This window comes from Orcinus orca, chromosome 6 (assembly GCF_937001465.1).
Source record: "Orcinus orca chromosome 6, mOrcOrc1.1, whole genome shotgun sequence".
Taxonomy (NCBI): Eukaryota; Metazoa; Chordata; class Mammalia; order Artiodactyla; family Delphinidae; genus Orcinus; species Orcinus orca.
This window is the reverse complement of record NC_064564.1, coordinates 113,497,685-113,517,937: the sequence shown is the minus strand read 5'-3', so window position 1 is coordinate 113,517,937 and position 20,253 is coordinate 113,497,685. Positions and strand designations below refer to the sequence as shown.

The 20,253-nt window shown below is 46.6% G+C and overlaps 1 protein-coding gene across 1 annotated transcript; it reads left to right on the top strand.

The window, feature by feature from the left end:
* Nucleotides 1-3,074: 3,074 nt before the first annotated feature.
* LOC101283076 (cold shock domain-containing protein E1) lies at nt 3,075-7,809 on the top strand. Its single transcript, XM_049711867.1, has 2 exons — nt 3,075-3,117; nt 6,995-7,809. The coding sequence occupies exons 1-2, from the start codon at nt 3,075-3,077 to the stop codon at nt 7,594-7,596; spliced, it is 645 nt and encodes a 214-aa protein (XP_049567824.1). The 3' UTR covers nt 7,597-7,809.
* The last annotated feature ends 12,444 nt before the right edge of the window (nt 7,810-20,253 follow it).

Genomic DNA, 20,253 nt, shown 5'->3' with positions numbered 1-20,253 from the left:
AGCCCTTAGGACCATCCTGTTCTTCCAGACCTTTCCCACAGCACTTCTCAAGATGAATTCAAGGAGCACACACTAGGAAGTGGAAGAGAAAGAGAAAGCAAAAATGCCAAGTTTCAGTAAACAAGGGAGTGGCGTGGACACACTAAGAGATAATTCACCCACTGAATTATTCTCTGTGGTCTCTCTCCCCTCCAACCTTAGGAGCTCTGCATTCTCTCCTTGGCCTCTCACCTCACTCTCAGAATTCCTCTCCCTTCTCCTTCCCAGCTTCCTTTGAAGGAGGAGAATCCCACAGCTTAAAGATTGGAACAGAGATGCTGGCATTCCCTGAAATGCAGCAGTGTCCCAGGATGAACCACCTTGGAGGGACTGTGGTTGCACCCTGCCGTCCCTTCTGGTACTGTTAATTTTCCCAAGAAGCTAAACAGAAGGCGACCAGAAGGACTCATCCACATTTTGCTGCTCACAAGTGGGAAAGAGTTTACTATCCGTCTCAAGAGCACTGGTGATGAGCCAATCGCTGTCTTGTGTTTCACTTCCACTTAAGCCTCACAGCAAGCCTAACAGATACTATTGAGCCCATTTTACAGAAGAGGAAAGAAGCACAGGTTATGTCACTTTCCCAACGAAGTCACACAGCTGGATGCAGCCAGGTTTCGAGCCCTGTCCAGCTTTACCACATCGGGACATCGGCTGGGCAGGAGGTCTTTGCACCTCATTTGGAAGGGGATGGACTGAGACCCATTAAACGTAAACTTTCCACATCACCCAACAGATCCACAGGAGCTCTGCAATGGGGGCACCTCACCCACTGCTCCTTCCACAAGCAAATGTGGACCTCAGCCAAGTGAGCAAATTAGGAAGATTCGTGGACTCCAAGCCCCTCCCCTCTATGCTGAGCCAGCTGGCTGTCACTTCCTGGGGCAATGCTGTCCTGCCTTCCAGGACCTATCCAAACTCACCCTCACCCCCTCCAGCTGCCCCCCTGCCGCGAAGGCCCCACCACACCCGCGATCTATCTGGGAGGCCTAATCACCAGAACAATGCACTTTGTGCTCAACTCCAAGCTGTGTGTGTGCAAAACACGGCCCTCACCTCCAAGTTAAGTGTTAATGGGGGGTGGGGCAGACATGAAACCAACAATTAGAATGTACAGGCCAGGCTGGGGTGACTCTGGGTGCTGCAAGGGCAGAAGGGGGCTCCTAACACACAGCAGCTGTCGCTCAAAGGAGAATACCTGCAAGGAGTGACTTTCCAGCAGGAAGCTGCAGAACGAGTAGGCATGCACAGGTAGGGAGAGGAGAGCGATCCAGGCAGAGGACAGACAGGCTTCCAGGCCCCGAGGTGAAAGAATGGAGCCCCAGGAGGTGAAGAGAGGTTAAAGGTGCTGGAGGGAGCCTGAACCTGGAGAGGTCGGCAAGGACCGGGTGGGCAGTGCCCCGGAAGTCTCTTAGTCAGTACCTCGAGGGCAACGGGAAGGCTAGGAAGGGTTTTAAGCCAGGGAGTCACATGATTGGCTTTGCTCTGCCTGGAAGGGAGGAGGAAGCCGGAAGCAAGAGGCGGAGGAGGGGGCAGTAATCCGGGCCAGAGTTATGGGCGGGCAGCGACAGCAGGAAAGAGGTGGACGGATATGAGGTGTTGAGGAACCACCAGGACTCAGGGATCTGATGGCACGTGGAGGAGAGGAGAGGGGTCACCCGTGTTTCCCCCAGCCTCAGGCTGGCTACTGGTGTCACTTGACCAAGACAAAAGGAATGAGTTTGGGGGCTGGGAGCGTAGGTGTGGGGTTGGGGCCAGGACCGAGCTCACGCGTGCTCCAGGCCTCCCACTTTCACCCCTTCTGGTTCTTCCTTCACATACACCTAATCCATGCACCCCATGCTTAAAACCCTTCAGGGGAATTTGCAGTCATCTCAAAAAGTGTGGGGCAAAAAAAAAGAAGAAATCACCTAGAAGTCAATCCTTGCGAATCCTTTAAATCTCCAATAAAACGTAGTGTCCGGACGTCCCTTCCTTCGGCAACTTCGGAGAAGCAGACTTTTCCTCTGGCCTGGAGGCAGGAGTCCGTCTCGGTTTCTTCGGTTTCTTTGCTTGGGGTGGAAGTGAAGACTGGTGTTTGGGGGCCATGCTGGGAGAAAAGCCAAGAATACACCCAAGGGAAAAAGCTCGTACCAGGAGCTCTGAGAACTAAGGCTGCCCCAGGTGACAAGAGGTTTAAATATACTCTGGAGCGGCCTGGAGGGGATATTTACGTGACAGTGGGACACACCCATTCCCCCTCCCCCAGCCTCAACCTCCTACCCACCCTCCAATCAAGATCAACTTCTTTTACTTGCTCTTTGCTTTTCTCTCTAAGGGCTTTCTCGGCAGTGGGGTTGGGGGGCGGAGGTGTTTTCCTTGGGCGGGGAGCAGTTCTGTGCTTTCCGGGACCCTCCTGGTCTTGACTTGAAGCACCAGTGGCCCATCCCCCAGTCCTGTCTCAAATATTCTCTGTAGGCAGCACTGCCCACATTGAGAACTGTACTCTTCTTTTTTCCTCTGGCCTCCTAGAAGATTTAAACGTGCTCTTGTCTCACCTCACCCTGGAACATTCTTCAGTCTCCCCACTCCCACCGCCTTGTCTGGCTAACTCCTTCCCAACCTCCATGTCTCAGCTTGGAGGGATAAACGAATGTTAAAATAAAGGAATCCAGGACGTCCCTGGTGGTCCAGTGGCTAAGGCTCCCGCTCCCAATGCAGGGGGCATGGGTTCGATCCCTGGTCAGGGAACTAGATCCCACATGCCGCAACTAAAAGATCCTGCATGCAGCAACAAAAGATCCTGCGCTGCGCGCTGCAACGAAGATCCTGAAACTAAGACCCAGCACAGCCAAATAAATAAATATTTTAAAATAAAAGAATCCCAGTCGAGTATTAGAAAGCAAAAGGAAAAGCAGGTACCCTTGAGAGGACTTGGGACAGCCGTTCATTCTTCTCTCATTTCAGGTACGATTAGAAGGTTAAGAGTTTGAAGAACCTGTAGAAGGCATGTCTGGCGGGGGGTCCCAAAACCCAATGCCTGTCAGGTAACAGCTATGAGTAAGGCAAGCAACTGGAATTCACAACAGCTGGAGGAAGGTAGGTTGGTATAACCACTCTGGAAAACGTGTGCCGGCTCTATCAAAGCAGAGCCTGGGCTGGGTTACTCTTACCCAGCAGTTCTACCTACAGTTCCCGCCTACATGCTCAACAGACATGCATACCTGTGTGCGCCAATATGTGTGACAAATGTGTGCAAGAATATCCATAGCAGTGAGATTCTTACTAGCCAAAATCTGGAAACAATACAGATGTCTACCAACAGCCGAATAAATAGGTTTTGAGATATTTATACAACGGAACATGATAAAACGATGAGAACAAATGAACTACAGCTATGTGCCATCGTGTGAATGCAGCCTACAAACATAATGTTGAGTGAAAGACACAAGACACAAAATAGGACAGGCTGTGTGATTGCACTTATATAAATTACAAAAACAGACAAAACTGATCTATGCGGTTAGAAGTCTGGAGTGTGGTTACCTTTGCCCTGGGGAGGGACATCATCTGAGGCGGGATTAAGGGCCTTAAACCTTTCTAGTGATGCCCAGTTTCTGGATCTGGGGTTTGCTACACCAGTGTGTTTGGTTTGTGAACCCCAAGCTGCCATATCTTTGATTCTTCTAAAGAACAGCCAGAGGTATACATTTTGTTTTCAATCTTTTTTTTTGGCTGCTTCAGGTCTTAGTTGCAGCATGCTAGTTGCGGCAGGCGGACTTCTTAGCTGCGGCATGCAAACTCTTAGTTGTGACATGCATGTGGGATCTACTTCCCCGACGAGGGATTGAACCCGGAGCCCCTGCATTGGGAGCACGGAGTCCTACACACTGGACCACCAGAGAAATCCCAGAGATACACATTTTTATACGAGATCTCTGGATTTTTAGAAGTTAGCAACTAGGGCTTCCCTGGTGGCGCAGTGGTTAAGAATCCGCCTGCCAATGCAGGGGACATGGGTTTGAGCCCTGGGCCAGGAAGATCCCACATGCTGTGGAGCAACTAAGCCCGCGTGCCACAACTACTGAGCCTGCGCTCTAGAGCCCGCATGCCATAACTACTGAAGCCCATGTGCCTAGACCCCATGCTCTGCAACAAGAGAAGCCACCGCAATGAGAAGCCCGCGCACTGCCACAAAGAGCAGCCCCTGCTCACTTCAACTAGAGAAAGCCCATGCACAGCAATGAAGACCCAACGCAGCCAAAAAAAAAGTTAGCAACTAATTAAACTTTTTTTTTTTTTTTTTTTTGCTGTATGCGGGCCTCTCACTGCTGTGGCCCCTCCCATTGCGGAGCACAGGCTCCAGACACGCAGGCTCAGCGGCCATGGCTCACGGACCTAGCCGCTCCGCAGCACATGGGATCCTCCCGGACCGGGGCACGAACCCGCGTCTCCTGCATCAGCAGGCGGACCCTTAACCACTGCACCACCAGGGAAGCCTAATTAAACATTTTAAAACATACTTTGTGGACCAAGTAAAGCATGTCATCAGGCCACTTTCAGCCTATGAGCCATGAGTTTACAACCTCTGAGATAGTGCAATGATTTTCCTTTTTTTTTTCCTGTTTGTTTTCTTTCCATTAATTACCCTCTTAAAATAAACCTAAGGCATAAGTCAGTGATGTCAATACTGATAAAAAGCTGAGCTCTTTCTGGAGGAAGACCGAGCACCACCAACATCTCTTACTCCCTTCCATCCCTCCATTCTCTGACAGCTTCTGAGGGACTTTGGGCTTCTTCTAAGACATTTTGGTTTCACAGCTAGGCAAGCTGAGACCTGAAAGAAGTGATTTACCTAAAGTCATGAGGAGAATAACCGAGTTACAACTGGAGCCCCAGTTCTGGGGTCATTTTATCACAAGGATGCACTTTCTAACCAGCCTAAGTGTCAGTGTTTACACCTGTAAAATGGATGATAATAATACCTGCCTCTTTGTTTCAGGATTTTCAATTAAGGACAAAGAGTCATCTTTCTCCTGTTTTTACCAAAGAAACTGTCCAAAACAACAACATGGAAAACAAAAACAAAAACTCTCTTTTGATGAAACTGGGAGTCAGCTAAACCCCAAAGCACAGAATAGGTGGCTGGATGGGCAAAGCAGTGGAAAAGGAACAGGATGTATGCAGGAAGAGAGGACAGATGCCCTAGCTACAGATTTCTGGGAGTATCAGCAAAGGACACTTCTGGCAGCTGAGGGGCAAACCCTAAATCCCTTGCTTGTAGCAGCCAGAAGGGAGTGTACTGACAGGATGCTGCACCAGCTCAGTTCCTAGAAACAAAGGAGAAGGGGGTCAGTGAGGAGTAGCAAAAGGAGCTTCATGAGACCCATACAAATTCCAATTACCTTGAGATTCCCTTTTATCACCCACCAACCTGAGATCCAAAAGTTAAAAACAGCCTACCTGGGAGAAGGCACCTTAAATGGATACAGCCCCTTGGGAGGGCAGTTTAACCGTCAGAGTATCTATCAAAAGTGCAAAAGTACGTACCCTTGACCCAGAAGTTCCCCTTCTATTTTTTATCCTACAGATAAATGAGGTGGCACCTATGCAAAGCAATTCGCTGCAACATCATAAAAGTGAAAGCTTGGAAACAACCTAACAACTTCTTTGGGCTTTGGGTGACCAACGGGTATAACCTATACAGTAGAATGAGCTGCAACCATTAAATCAAATAGGGAAAAAGAGCCACGGTGAAGTGAAGTAAGCAAGGTCCTACTAAGCAGCTAGTATGTTACCATTTGTGTAAAAGGGAGGGTAGAAAAAAATACATGTTCACTTATTTGCCTGTATACTTGTAACACAGCTCCTAAAGGACTCCTGCGCAGGTGATAACTCAGCCATCCCTGGGGAGGGGACTGGGTGGTGAGAAATGAAAGGACAGGGAAACAGAGAGATCTTTCACTCTTCACCCTGTTGTACATTTTGAATTTTGAACCTGTGTATATATTACATTAAAACAAAACCAAGATTACCTGAGCTCTAGTACTTAGAATCACTTGCATCACATAAGAACAGCACCCACTTGGTACACGTCAGCTTAAATTCAAACGTGCAAGACCCCACCTTTCCTTTCCTCCACAGCTTCCAAAAGTTGAACTTCCTGGATTCCCAGAGGTGTTACCAGGCAACTGTGCGACTCTGCTTCATTCCAGAACTGGCTGCAGACGAGGTGGAGGCAAGGCAAATGGCCTCCCTCCACTCCACCCAAAAGTTGACAGGATCATGACGTTCCATAACCCTGAGGCCAGGCGCTCTCTGGGAACCAGAATTTTCCAACACATCCCAAACACCCGTAGCCGTATGAGAGGATTTCAATAGCATTATCCTTTTAAACCCTCCCATCAACCTTTCCAGGACAGTATTATGTCCTTATTTTACAGATGGGAGAATCAAACCAAATGAAAAATTGACAGCCAGAGAATCTTGTCCAAAAATCAAAAGGATAGGAATAGAAGACTCGGGATTCAAACCGGTGTCTTTCTGGACTTCCTTGGCTGTCCAGTGGTTAAGACTGTGCTTCCAAAGCAGGGGGCACGGGCTCAGTCCCTGGTCAGGGAACTAAGATCCCACATTCTGCGTTTCTTGTCTTAAATGGGTGCCAGGGCCTGAGGGTCATTTGGTGCCTCTTTCATTGCCCTCACACTGTTCTCTGGCTCCTTGGTACTTATTAAAAAGTTAATAATAAGGAATTCCCTGGTGGTCCAATGGTTAGGACTCAGCACTTTTACTGTCCGGGGCGGGGACTAGGGGAAGGGGAGGATGGGGTGGTGGGGGCGGGGGGAAGGGGGGCGGCCGGTTCGATCCCTGGTCAGGGAACTAAGATCCTGCAAGCTGCGTGGTGCGGCCAAAAATAATAATAATAATAATAATAGTCTAAAAAAAGTTACACCGGTATCCCACCATCAAGAGATAGGAGCTACTATTCGCCCCTTGAGGCGTGTTGATCCAACACAGACTGAGTACCAAGGAATGATTGAGATCATGGATGAAGTGGATATGAAAGGTGAGGTCTATCCATTTGGCGTAGTTGGGATGGCCAACAAAGGGGATTGCCTACAGAACGGGGAGAGCGTCAAGTTCCAATACTGTGTCCTGGGCCAAAATGCACAGACTATGGCCTACAACATCACACCCCTGCGTAGGGCCACAGTGGAGTGTGTGAAAGATCAGTTTGGCTTCATTAACTATGAAGTAGGAGATAGCAAGAAGCTCTTTCTCCATGTGAAAGAAGTTCAGGATGGCATTGAGCTACAGGCAGGAGATGAGGTGGAATTCTCGGTGATTTTTAATCAGCGCGCTGGCAAGTGCACTGCTTGTAATGTTTGGCGAGTCTGCGAGGGCCCCAAGGCTGTTGCAGCTCCACGACCTGATAGGTTGGTCAATCGCTTGAAGAACATCACCCTGGATGATGCCAGGGCTCCTTGCCTAGTGGTTCTTCGTCAGCCAAGGGGACTAGATAACTCAGTGGGATTTGGTGCCGAAAGAAAGATCCGTCAAGCTGGTGTCATTGACTAACCACATCCACAGAGCACATCATTAATCCACCATGATCAAGTTGGGGGGATTCTGGTGAAGGGTTCTGAATATCTCCCTCTTCATCCCTCCCAAAATCTGGAATACTTATTCTATTGAGCTATTACACCAGTTTTAACACCTTCCTCATGCTATGTTTAAAAAAATAAATACATTTAAGAAAACCATTTAAAAATTATGCACAGTTGCAGCCTGGAGAACTTAAGGTGGCGCCTTATAGTATCAATTTTAGGAGCTTTATTTGGTTCATTTAATGCAACTGGTAATTGCAAAATCCACTTCGCCTGTGTAAGTGAAAATTATAGACTGTTACCTTGTTGACCCTATGAAATTCTGCACTTGATACTTAGTATGTACTCTACCTTCATTACTTCTGGCAAGATGTTCTGCCTTAGCACTCAGTTGCATTCTTTTTCCTTTTCTTTTCTGTTCATTATGCTTTAATTCTGAGGACCATATTATGGTAGAATATATTAAAAATTACAAAAATTTGTATAGGCAAACCAATTCTTTAAGTTGTGGCCAAATGTTATTTTTCATATCATTTATAATCTTGTCACAGTCCACTTAATGAAGTTTGGTTAGATTTCAGTGAAAATTATCTTCCAGGGTAGTTTTTTTTCCCCCCACTTGGGAAGGGGGGGGTAACTTTACCACAATTAGTACATCTGGTACAGAATTTCATGCAAATGAGGTGTGCCAGCGGTGTGATAATTTAAACGTATTTAAACAAAAACAGAAGGATGAATGCACAAACTTGCTGCTGCTTAGATCACTCCAGTTTCTTTTACTGCTTTCAAAACAAAACAAAACAAACAAAAAATAATTTAAAAGTTGTGCCTGAGGGCTTCCCTGGTGGCGCAGTGGTTGAGAGTCCGCCTGCCGATGCAGGGGACACGGGTTCGTGCCCCGGTCTGGGAGGATCCCACATGCCGCGGAGCGGCTGGGCCCGTGAGCCATGGCCGCTGAGCATGCGCGTCCGGAGCCTGTGCTCCGCAACGGGAGAGGCCACAACGGTGAGAGGCCCGCGTACCCCCGCCCCCCCCAAGAAAAAAAAAAAGTGCCTGAAAAAAAAAAAGATAGGAACTACTAACAAAACATATATGTCCTATAATATGTATTTGTGTGCAGTTTAAACAGGATTATTGTACAAAGCTGGTTTTTAGTCTAATTTTTTCCATTAACGATTTTTCTTTTTCTTTTTTTTTTGTTTTTCTTTTTTTGTTTGTTTGTTTTTTTGCGGTACGCGGGCCTCTCACTGTTGTGGCCTCTCTCGTTGCAGAGCTCAGGTTCCGGACGCGCAGGCTCAGTGGCCATGGCTCTCGGGCCCAGCCGCTCCGCGGCATGTGGGATCTTCCCGGACCGGGGCACGAACCCGTGTCCTCTGCATTGGCAGGAGGACTCCCAACCACAGCGCCACCAGGGAAGCCCAACGATTTTTCTTTAACATCTTTTCATGACATTATATATACTCCTGTGACAACATTTTTCATTACTATATTGTTTTCTGTTGGGTAAATGTCTTATAGTTTATTTAACCAAAACTTGACAATAGAAATTTAAGATGTTCCTACTATTTTGTTATTATAAGCAATGTTGTGATAAACATCCTGGCAACTAAATCTTGACACATATGATTATTTCCTTAGAATACATTCCTAGAACAGCAATTGTTGAGTGGGAAAGTATGTAAAATATTAAGGGTTTGTAACATGTTGCCCAATTGTCCAGCTGCTCTCCTGCAGTGTTTGTGTATATTTCACTGAACCCTGCCTCATTCTCTGAAGTTCATATTCAGTAGGTGGAAAATTTTATCTCAGAAAAACAGTTTTTCTTTTCTTTTTTTTCTTTTCTTTTTTTTTTTTTTTTTGCGGTACGCGGGCCTCTCACTGTTGTGGCCTCTCCCGTTGCGGAGCACAGGCTCCAGACGCGCAGGCTCAGTGGCCATGGCTCATGGGCCTAGCCGCTCCGCGGCACGTGGGATCTTCCCGGACCGGGGCATGAACCTGTGTCCCCTGCATCGGCAGGCGGACTCTCAACCACTGCACCACCAGGGAAGCCCTGATTTATTCTTTATTGAAGTACAGTTGATTTACAATGTTGTATTAATTTCTGATATACAGCAAAGTGATTCAGTTATACATATATACATACATATATATATACATACATATATATGTATGTATATATACTCGTTTTGGGGGAATTTTTTTTGGCCACATCGCATGGCACGTGGGATCAGGATCGAACCTGTGCCCCCTTCAGTGGAAGCGTGGAGTCTTAACCACTGGACCTCCAAGGAAGTCCCTATATATTCTTTTTTATAAAAAAAATAAATTTATTTATTTTATTTTTGGCTGCATTGGGTCTTCGTTGCTGCACGCAGGCTTTCTCTAGTAGCGGCGAGTGGGGGCTACTCTTTGTTGCAGTGCGCGGGCTTCTCATTGCAGTGGCTGCTCTTGTTGCAGAGCACAGGCTCTAGGCTTGTGGGCTTTGGTAGTTGTGGCACACGGGCTCAGTAGTTGTGGCTCGCTGGCTTAGTTGCTCCGCAGCATGTGGGATCTTCCCGGACCAGGGCTCGAACCCGAGTCCCCTGCATTGGCAGGCGGATTCTTAACCACTGTCCCATCAGGGAAGTCCTATATTCTTTTTTATTATGGTTTAATACAGGATATTGAATATAGTTCCCTGTGTTATGCAGTAGGACCTTGCTGTTTATCCATTCTGTACGTAATAGTTTGCATCTCTAATCCCAAATTCCCAATCCATTCCTCCTCCATGCTCCCTCCCCCTTGGCAACCACAAGTCTGTTCTCTATGTCTGTGAGTCTGTTTCATAAATAAGTTCATTTGTGTCATGTTTTATTTATTTTTAATTATTAATTAATTAGTTTTTACTTTTTGGCTTGCTGAATGGCTTACAGGATCTTATTTCCCTGACCAGGGATCGAACCCGGCCCTGTACACAGCACCCCCACACCCTGGCAGTGAAATCGCCAAGTCCTAACCACTGGGACTGCCAGGAAATTTCCTGTGTCATATTTTAGATTCCACATATAAGTGATATTATATGATATCTGTCTTTCTCTTTCTGACTTACTTCACTTAGTATGATAATCTCTAGGTCCATCCAGGTTGATACAAATGGCATTATTCCATTTTTTTTTTATGGCTGGGTAGTATTCCATTGTATATATATATCACATCTTCTTTATGCATTCATCTATCGATGGACATTTAGGTTGCTTCCATGTCTTGGCTATTGTAAATAGTGCTGATGTGAACATCGGGGTGCATATATCTTTTCAAGTTACAGTTTTGTCAAGATACATGCCCAGGAGTGGGATTGCTGGGTCATATAGCAGCTCTACTTTTAGTTTTTTGAGGACTCTCCATACTGCTTTCCACAGTGGCTGCACCAATCTACATTCCCACTAACAGTGTGGGAGGGTTCCTTTTTCTCCACACCCTCTCCAGCATTTGTTATTTGTAGACTTTTTTTTTTTTAAGTTGGGTTGACTGCGCAGGTCTTGTTTGCGGCATGTGGGGCGTGCGGGATCTTTAGTTGCGGCATGTGAGATCTAGTTCCCTGACCAGGGATCGAACCTGGGCCCCCTGCACTGGGAGCGCCGAGTCTTAGCCACTGGACCACCAGAAAAGTCCCGTTATTTGTAGACTTTAATCTTGGCCATTCTGACCAATGTGAGGTGGTACCTCATTGTAGTTTTTTTTTTTTTAAAGATTTATTTATCCTTTATTTTATTTTTATTTTTGGCTGGGTCGGGTCTTAGTTGTGGCATGCAGGATCTTTCGTTGCAGTGCATAGGCTTTTCATTGCAGCGTGTGGGCTTCTCTCTAGTTGTGGCGTGCAGGCTCCAGGGCACGTGGGCTCTGTAGTTGTGGCGTGTGAACTTAGTAGTTGTGGCGCGTGCGCTTAGTTGCCCTGCAGCATGTGGGATCTTACTTCTCTCACCAGGGATCGAACCCGCGTCCCCTGCATTGTAAGGTGGATTCTTTACCACTGTACCACCAGGGAAGTCCCCTCATTGTAGTTTTGATTTGCATCAGAACAATTTTTCTTAGTCTTCTTGACAATGGCATTTCTTATTTTGTAAATAGCCCATTCATATCAATTTGCCCAATTTCCTGTTACGATGTATCTCTTTTCTTCATTAATTTATAAGTGTATTTTATATATTAGGCATATAAGCCTCTCTTTTACATATTGCAAAATATTTTCCCTAGGTTATTTGCTTTGCATTGTATTTTTAGTGGGTTTTTTTGTTTGTTTTTTGTTTGTTTGTTTTTGTGGTACGCGGGCCTCTCACTGTTGTGGCCTCTCCCGTTGCGGAGCACAGGCTCCGGACGCGCAGGCTCAGCGGCCATGGCTCACGGGCCCAGCCGCTCCGCGGCGTGTGGGATCTTCCCGGACTGGGGCACGAACCCTCGTCCCCTGCATCGGCAGGCGGACTCTCAACCACTGCGCCACCAGGGAAGCCCCTTTAGTGGTTTTTAATTTTTTTTGGAGACTCACTAAAGTATTTTATTTTGATGTAAGCAAGGCTCTCAATCTTTTCTTTTTTAAAAAAAAATTTTATTTATTTGGCTGCGCCCTGTCTTAGTTGCGGCACGTAGGACCTTTTAGTTGCAGCATGTGGGATCTAGTTCCCTGACCAGGGATGGAACCCAGACCCCCTGCACTGGGAGAGCGGAGTCTTAGGCACTGGACCACCAAGGCAGTCCCAGGATTTTCCCTTTAAAAGATGAGAATTCCCTTGTCTGAGACTTTGAAAATTGCAAGGAATTGATAGCTCAGCCTTTTGTGGAGTGGATATTATATGTTGTCAGGCACTGAGCTAGGCCTTATGGTTGCAGAAATGAAAACGATATGGCTCCATCATTCAAATCTCATAGACTAATGGAGTGTGTGTGCTTGCAGGGATTTTGAGGGCAACACCGTTTATTGAGCAATTTAAGTATTCTATTCCACTCTGAAATGTCACCTTTGACATACATTAAAAAATATACTTGGGCTTCCCTGGTGGCGCAGCTGTGAAGAATCCGCCTGCCAATGCAGGGGACACGGGTTTGAGCCCTGGTCCAGGAAGACACCACATGCCACGGAGCAACTGAGCCTGTGCGCCACAACTACTGAGCCTGTGCTCTAGAGCCCGTGAGCCTCAGCTACTGAAGCCGGCATGCCTAGAGCCCATGCTCTGCAACAAGAGAAGCCACCGCAATGAGAAGCCCACGCACCGCAATGAAGAGTAGCCCCTGCTCACCACAACTAGAGAAAGCCTGCGCGCAGCAAGAAAGACCCAACTCAGCCAAAAAAAAAAAAATTTATTAAACATATATGTATATATACTTAAGTCTGTTTCTGGACTTGCTGTTCAGTTGAATTGATATCTATGATTACCCCAGTGTCAAGTCCACATTCTATATTATTATTTTACTTGGACTATTTTCTCTCTCTTTTTTTTTGACTTCAACTTTTTTAAAAATTTTATTTATTTTATTTATTTTTGGCTACATTGGGTCTTTGTTGCTGCACGCGGGCTTTCTCTAGTTGCGGAGAGCAGGGGCTACTCTTCATTGCGGTGTGCAGGCTTCTCATTGCGGTGGCTTCTCCTGTTGCGGAGCATGGGCTCTAGGCGCGCGGGCTCAGTAGTTGTGGCGCATAGGCTCAGTAGTTCTGCGGCATGTAGGGATCTTCCCGGACCAGGGCTCGAACCTGTGTGCCTTGCATTGGCAGGCGGATTCTTAACCACTGCGCCACCAGGGAAGCCCATCTCTCTCTTATTTTTAACAGCTTCATTTAGGTGTAATTTACATGCTGTATATTTCACTCATTTGCAGCATAAGGTTCAATGATTCTTGGTAAATTTACAAAGCTGTGTAACCATCACCACAATCTGATTTTAGAACATTTCCATCACCCCAAAAAGAAACTTTATGCTCATTCCTACCCCCAGCTCCAGGCAACCACTAATCTACTTTGTGTCTCTATAAATTTGTCTTTTCTGGACATTTCATATAAATGGAATCATACAATATGTCATCTTTTACATCTGGCTTTACTTTATCTGTTTCTTAATATGTAGTGAGCCTGACTTCTTTCATTATTCTTCAGTTTTAGGAAATTTCTCGGGCATTTCTCAGAGTAAAATGATTGTTCCAGAAGAAGTTGTTATCACACAGAATTAAACTATAGCCCCAGGACTTCCCTGGCTGTCCAGTGGTTAAGACTCCACGCTTCCACTGCAGGGGGCGCAGGTTAGATCCGTGGTCAGGGGACTAAGATCCCGCATACCTTGCTGCGCGGCCAAAAAATAAAATAAAATAAAAGTTAAAAAGAATACAAATAGGGACTTCCCTGGTGGCGCAGTGGTTAAGAATCCGCCTGCCAGTGCAGGGGACACGGGTTCGAGCCCTGAACCAGGAAGATCCCACATGCCGTGGAGCAACTAAGTCCGTGTGCCACAACTACTGAGCCCGTGAACCACAACTGCTGAAGCCCGCACGCCTAGAACCTGTGCTCTGCAACAAGAGAAGCCACGGCAATGAGAAGTCTGCACACTGCAACAAAGAGTAGCCCCCGCTCACCACAACTAGAGAAAGCCTGTGAGCAGCAATGAAGACCCAACACAGCCAAAAATAAATAAACAAAATAAATAAATTTATTTTAAAAAGGATACAAATAAATAAACTATAGCCCCAGAATAATTACATACATCATAACCTTACAAGGTAACTGATTGAAGGTTCTCTTCGTGTATTAAGCCAGTTTGCTTCCTAAAAACAAAAGACATATATACACTCAGCTGCATGACAAATCATTCTTCCTTTCTGAACCTCAGTTGTTTGTTTGTAATCTGTATAATGGGGACTGTAACACTTGGAATCGTGAATATCCACTTGCTTTACCTCCACTCTCCCTCTGTAGGGCCACACCAGCCCCTGGTGTGGCCCTACAGAGGCCACACAAAAGCATGCGCAGAACAGGTACGTTAATTATGGCTACATTTTATTAAGCTCTCTCAGGTGCCAGATGCACTGAATTTTCACAATGACCAGGTGTGGCAAGTATTGTAATCATCCCACTTTATGTGTTCACTCAAGGTGGGCACATATTTATTGATGACCTACCTACTGTGGGTGAGCACTGGCCTGGCACAGGTAAGCTTGAAGCCAAAGAGACAATGGTCCCAGCACATGGTAGAGTGAGGAGACACACACTGCACAGCAGAAAACAAACAGTGAATGTGTAATACCAAGTTAAGAAGGCAGCCAAGCAGGATTGCAATGGAGAATAACAAGGAAAGCTTCTTTCAATCAAGTCTTCAGGGAAGGTTGGTCTAAGAAGAAAAACTTGTCTCGGACTTGAAAAATAAAAAGGAGGGAATTCCCTAGCGGTCCGGTGCTTAGGACTCAGTGCTTTCTCTGCCATGGGCCTGGGTTTGATCCCTGGTTGGGGAACTAAGATCCCGCAAGCCATGCGGCTCCGCCAAATTAAAAAAAAAAAAAGGAGCCAGCACCTTGCAGGGCTGGGAGAGAAACATTCCAGGCCAAGGAAAGTGAGGCTCAGAGAGGGACAGGAAGGGCACAAAGTCACACAAGGACTACAGAATAAGCCAAGATGTGAAACCCTAATGCCAGATGCCAAAGTCCCCTCCATGACATTCCAGTAACCGTCGTTAACCCGGCTAAGTGTGGGGGCCACACACGGGGGGCCCGAAGAAAAAGCAAGGCCTTGTTTGACCCTGAGTGGACGGATGGCTGCTCAAGGCTGGGGCTGAAGCTGCAGCAATGCTTGTGAGTGCGGGGAGGATTTATCATCCTGGGCTCCCGGTTGGGGAAGGGGCGGGAGTTGTACCCCATTGTCCTTCCCTTCCTTCCCGCTCTCAGACTCCAGCTCTGACAAAGCTGTTTTAATAAGTTTATTAAGCCTTTGTCTTAATCCACCTTTGAGCAGGGGACTTTCCGGGTGGGGGAGGGATGGGGCCTGTGCTGGGTGGAAGCAAAGGCCGAGAGGCAGAAAGCGGGCAGGCCAAGAGGGAATCTTGAGGCCTGAAGGGATTGAACTGACTTCTCAAATGTCACCTCCTCCTAGAGGTCTTCCTTGTCTGCCCTAGATAAAATAGCTTTTCCCAGATGTACCCTTATCCTTCTCTGTTCCCTTCCCCTGCTTTGTTTTTCTTCTGGTCTTTGACTTATAGTAGGCATTCTATTAGTATTTGTTGAATAAAATAGTTATTTGTGCTCTTCCATGTGAGAGGCATGGGGTTGGGCCTTTTATCACCACATCCTTCCCACCCCACCCTCCATCTCCCCAGTAGTAATGACCCTAGGCTTCTTCCAAGCCCTTTTTACCCTGTAATTACTTATATGTCAAGGCTCAGAGTGTAAATTCCAAGAGAGCAGAACTGCTTGGTGGTGTCGGCTGCTGCTGAGCACGTAGGGAGTGTAGGATAATCATTTGCTGAATAAATGAATGAATGAGTGAATGAATGAATGAAGCCCTTACCTGGGCTGGTAAAGGCCTCCCAGGGCTGAGCTGGGAAGCTTGCCTATGTGACTTTGAGGTAATGCCTACTGCCCAGAACTCCATGGGATTTTCCTCTTCTGAGCGGCTCTTATTTCACTGATACTGCCTTTACTCTAAATAGTTCTGGGATTCCTCTTGAGTAAGTGTCTCTTAAACCTCAGAGCACAAAAGAATGACCAGGGAAATCCCAGAGCCCACCTTAGAGATAATGAATTAGCGGGGCTGTCCTGGGCTAAGGGAATCTAGCTGTTCACAATCCATTCTCCACTCTACATCCAGGCATCTTCTTAAAATACATAAATCCAATCAAGTCACTCCCTTGCTGAAAACCCATCACTGGTTTCCTGGTGATCTAGTGATAAAGTCCAAGCTCCATGTCCCTCTAGCATCTTCATGGTCTGGCCCCTGTTCACATGCGTCATCAAGGCACCAGGTTCTCTGTTGCTTTGGGGACTTCTTCGCAGAGTTCTTCCTTCTGCTTGGAAGACTCTCCCCCTCTTCCTACTCCTAGTTTTCATCTTCAGGTTGTCCTTGCCAGGCTGACTTCTTTTTCTTCAGACCTCAGCCTAGAAGCCCTCTCCTTCCTGAGGCCCGATCTGCAACTGCAGAGGGCCCTCTGCTGGCCACACATACCTGGCCATCACCGAGAGCTGAGGCACGGTTTTGTGACTGACTCTCTCTCGTGCAACTGTAAGCTTGTTGAGGGCGGGAACCATCATAGTTCCCAGAACCTATCACAATGCCTAGCTCATAATTGGTGTCAACCCGGGGGAAGACGGCACTGATTTAGATGGCCAGTCGTGTGTGTGTGTGTGTGTGTGTGTGTGTGTGTGTGTGTGTGTGTGTGTGCGCGCGCGCTGAGAACCTACCCTGTAACTTAGGACAAATCTTTCCCATCCTTTAAGGCCCAGCCTTCCTTTGTGTGGTCTCTCTGATCCCTTATGGCTTGGTGGTAATAATAATATTAATAATTAAGAAGTACTGATAAATACTGATAACATACTATGTACTGCTTTTTGTGCTTGCTTTCCAAGTATTAACTCATTCAGTCCTGTTTCAACCCAGTGGGATAAGCCTAGCAACCTAATTTTATAAATAAGAAAATTGAAGCATGGAATGATTTAAAGAAAGGAGCATGGTCTTTGGAATCAGGCAATTCTGGGTTTTAGTCCAACCTCCACCTCACCAGCTATGCATGACCATGGGCAAGTCGCAAAGGTCTCTTAGCCTTCGTTCTTTCCCACATCTGTGAAATGTGAGTTGTAATAATACCTGACCTATCAGGATGTTGTGAGAATTCATGCAAAGTGCTTATAGCACATATTGAGAACTCATACTCTAGGAGGTGTTATTATTATATAATTGTTTTGTCCTTGGAGCATGGTAGAGACATTCAGAAGTTGAGTTGTTTTACTAAATAGAACTGAATGTTCCTGAAAGAATTGTCACCAGGGTTTTAAAATGGGGATGTCTTCTTTTTTGACTCTTTGTCTCCTTGAATGCATTTGAACATTCTCTGAACACACACTGACTGAATTTTGCAGCAAGAAGTAGAGGTAGGAAGCAGGAGTCTTCCTGGAAATGCCCTGGTAGGCAGGGTGAGGCCTAGTTGAGATTTAAAAGGGGTTCTGTCCTCAGGAATTCCCTGGCGGTCCAGTGGTTAGGACTCCAGGTTTTCGCTGCTGAGGGCCCGGGTTTGATCCCTGGTTGGGGAACTAAGATTCCACAAGCGCATGGCAAAGCCAGAAAAAAAAGCGAGTGGGGCTCTGTCCTACGTATAAGGCTAGAAACTGTTCTTACTGATGGCTAGACATTCATTCAATTAGTCTTTACTGTGTGTCAGGCACAGTGCTGGGCTCTGGGGACATCTATGTTCCCCATGCTGGAGGAGCTGACCCACTGGGGAAAAGACAGGCAATACTACCTTGTTACTAAATTACAATTTTGAGGAGTGCTCCAGAGAAGAGAAACTCAGTCCCCTGAGAGCCAACAATAGGCTTGGGATCTGGTTTCGAAGTAAATAGGAGAGCAGGGAGGAGTGCTCCAGGCAGAGGGAAAGTACATGGAAGCCAGAGGTCAGGTGGAGGAGTTTGAATTGCTGTCATGGTAACAGGGAATGGCCAGAGTGTCTGAGGCTTCAGGATGGGAAAAAGAGGGCTGGAGAAGCACCACAGGGCCACTTGCTGCCCAACTGCACGTTCTTCTCCCCTTCCTCCTCTAGTGAGCCCTGCTCTCCCTTTCAGCCTCCTCCTTTCTGGCACATATGCCTGCTCAAAACTCTCCTACCCTGGAAATGTTTCCCCAGCTGTCCTGTCCACCCAAGGTATGATACTCTCTCCAGCACGCTAAGCATTTGTCTGTTCATTCATTCCCTCCTTTCTTTTCATAAATAAACCACATAAAACTTGAACCCTACAAAGAGAGGAAAACTTAAATTACCCAGAGGCATCTGTTATCCATATTTGTATCTATACCCCTAGGTTTTGTTAGAAACATATATTGTTATAAAAACAGGATACAATGTGTATAAATTGCATTTTATAAAAACTTTAATATCCTGCAAACATTTTGCCACATTTAAATAGCAAATAACAACACTCTTAATGGCCACCTGAGATTCTATACCATGTACCATAATTACTCAACCAAAGGCTTACTATCCATTCTTTCTCAAATATTTAGTGAATACCTGTTGTGTGCCAAGACTTTGCTTGGAAATTTAGGCTGACTGGGCTTCCCTGGTGGCGCAGTGGTTGAGAGTCCGCCTGCAGATGCAGGGGACACGGGTTCGTGCCCCGGTCTGGGAAGATCCCACATGCCGCAGAGCGGCTGGGCCTGTAAGCCATGGCCACGGAGCCTGCGCGTCCGGAGCCTGTGCTCCGCAACGGGAGACGCCACAACAGTGAGAGGCCCGCGTACCAAAAAAAAAAGAAATTTAGGCTGACTGCAGGATCTTGTTATTATCATAGTAATACTATCGTAAATGAATAGTTGCTTAATATCCTTGGGTCTCAATGTCTCTGTGAATCAGATGTTGATTCAGGAAAAATTCCCAGAAGTAGGATTTCTGGATTAAAGAGGAGGCACACCTTAAGGTCAAATTACCCTCCAGTTAAGTTTTACCAAGTTACACTCACACTTAACTTTCTATGTTGAGCTTCCCAATACTATCCATTACTTTCTCTACTTCCTCCTTTCCCTCCTAAACCCTCTTCAGGCTGGCTTTTGTTCCCACTACTCTCGTGCAATTGTTTGGGACATTTAATACTATGGGCCACCCTTTTCTTCTTCTTGTTTTTAAAAAATTTTTAAATTTATTTTACTTTTTTATTTTTGGCTGTGTTGGTTCTCCGTTGCTGTGTGCGGGCCTTCTCTAGTTGCGGTGAGCTGGGACTTCTCTTTGTTGCGGTGTGCGGGCTTCTCATTGTCGTGGCTTCTCTTGTTGCAGAGCACGGGCTCTAGGCGCGCAGGCTTCAGTAGTTGTGGCACGTGGGCTCAGTAGTTGTGGCTTGCGGGCTCTAGAGCTCAGGCTCAGTAGTTGTGGCGCATGGGCTTAGTTGCTCTGCGACATGTGGGATCTTCCAGGGCCAGGGCTCTAACCCGTGTCCCTTGAATTGGCAGGCGGATTCTTAACCACTGTGCCACCAGGGAAGCCCCACCCTTCTCTTCTTGAAATATTCTCCTTCCTTACTCAGGTGAAGCAGGTCTTATTAGCCTCATTTTTACAGCTAGGAAACCAAGGCCCAGAGAGGTACCAAGTCTATTAAAGAGGACATAGCACTGTTCAGGCTTCATATCCAGGCCTCCCGACTTCCACAGCCTTGAGCTTCTTATTTTTTTTTTTTTTAACGTTTTTTTTTGATTGCTGGGAAGATGTTTTCATTTATTTATTTATTTGGTTGTGCTGGGTCTTAGCTGCAGCAGGCAGGCTCCTTATTTGCGGCTCACCAGCCCTTTAGTTGTGGCAATGTGAACTCTTAGTTGCAGCATGCATGTGGGATCTAGTTCCCTGGCCAGGGATGGAACCCGGGCTCCCTGCATTGGGAGTGTGGAGCCTTAACCGCTGCACCACCAGGGAAGGCCCATTAAGCT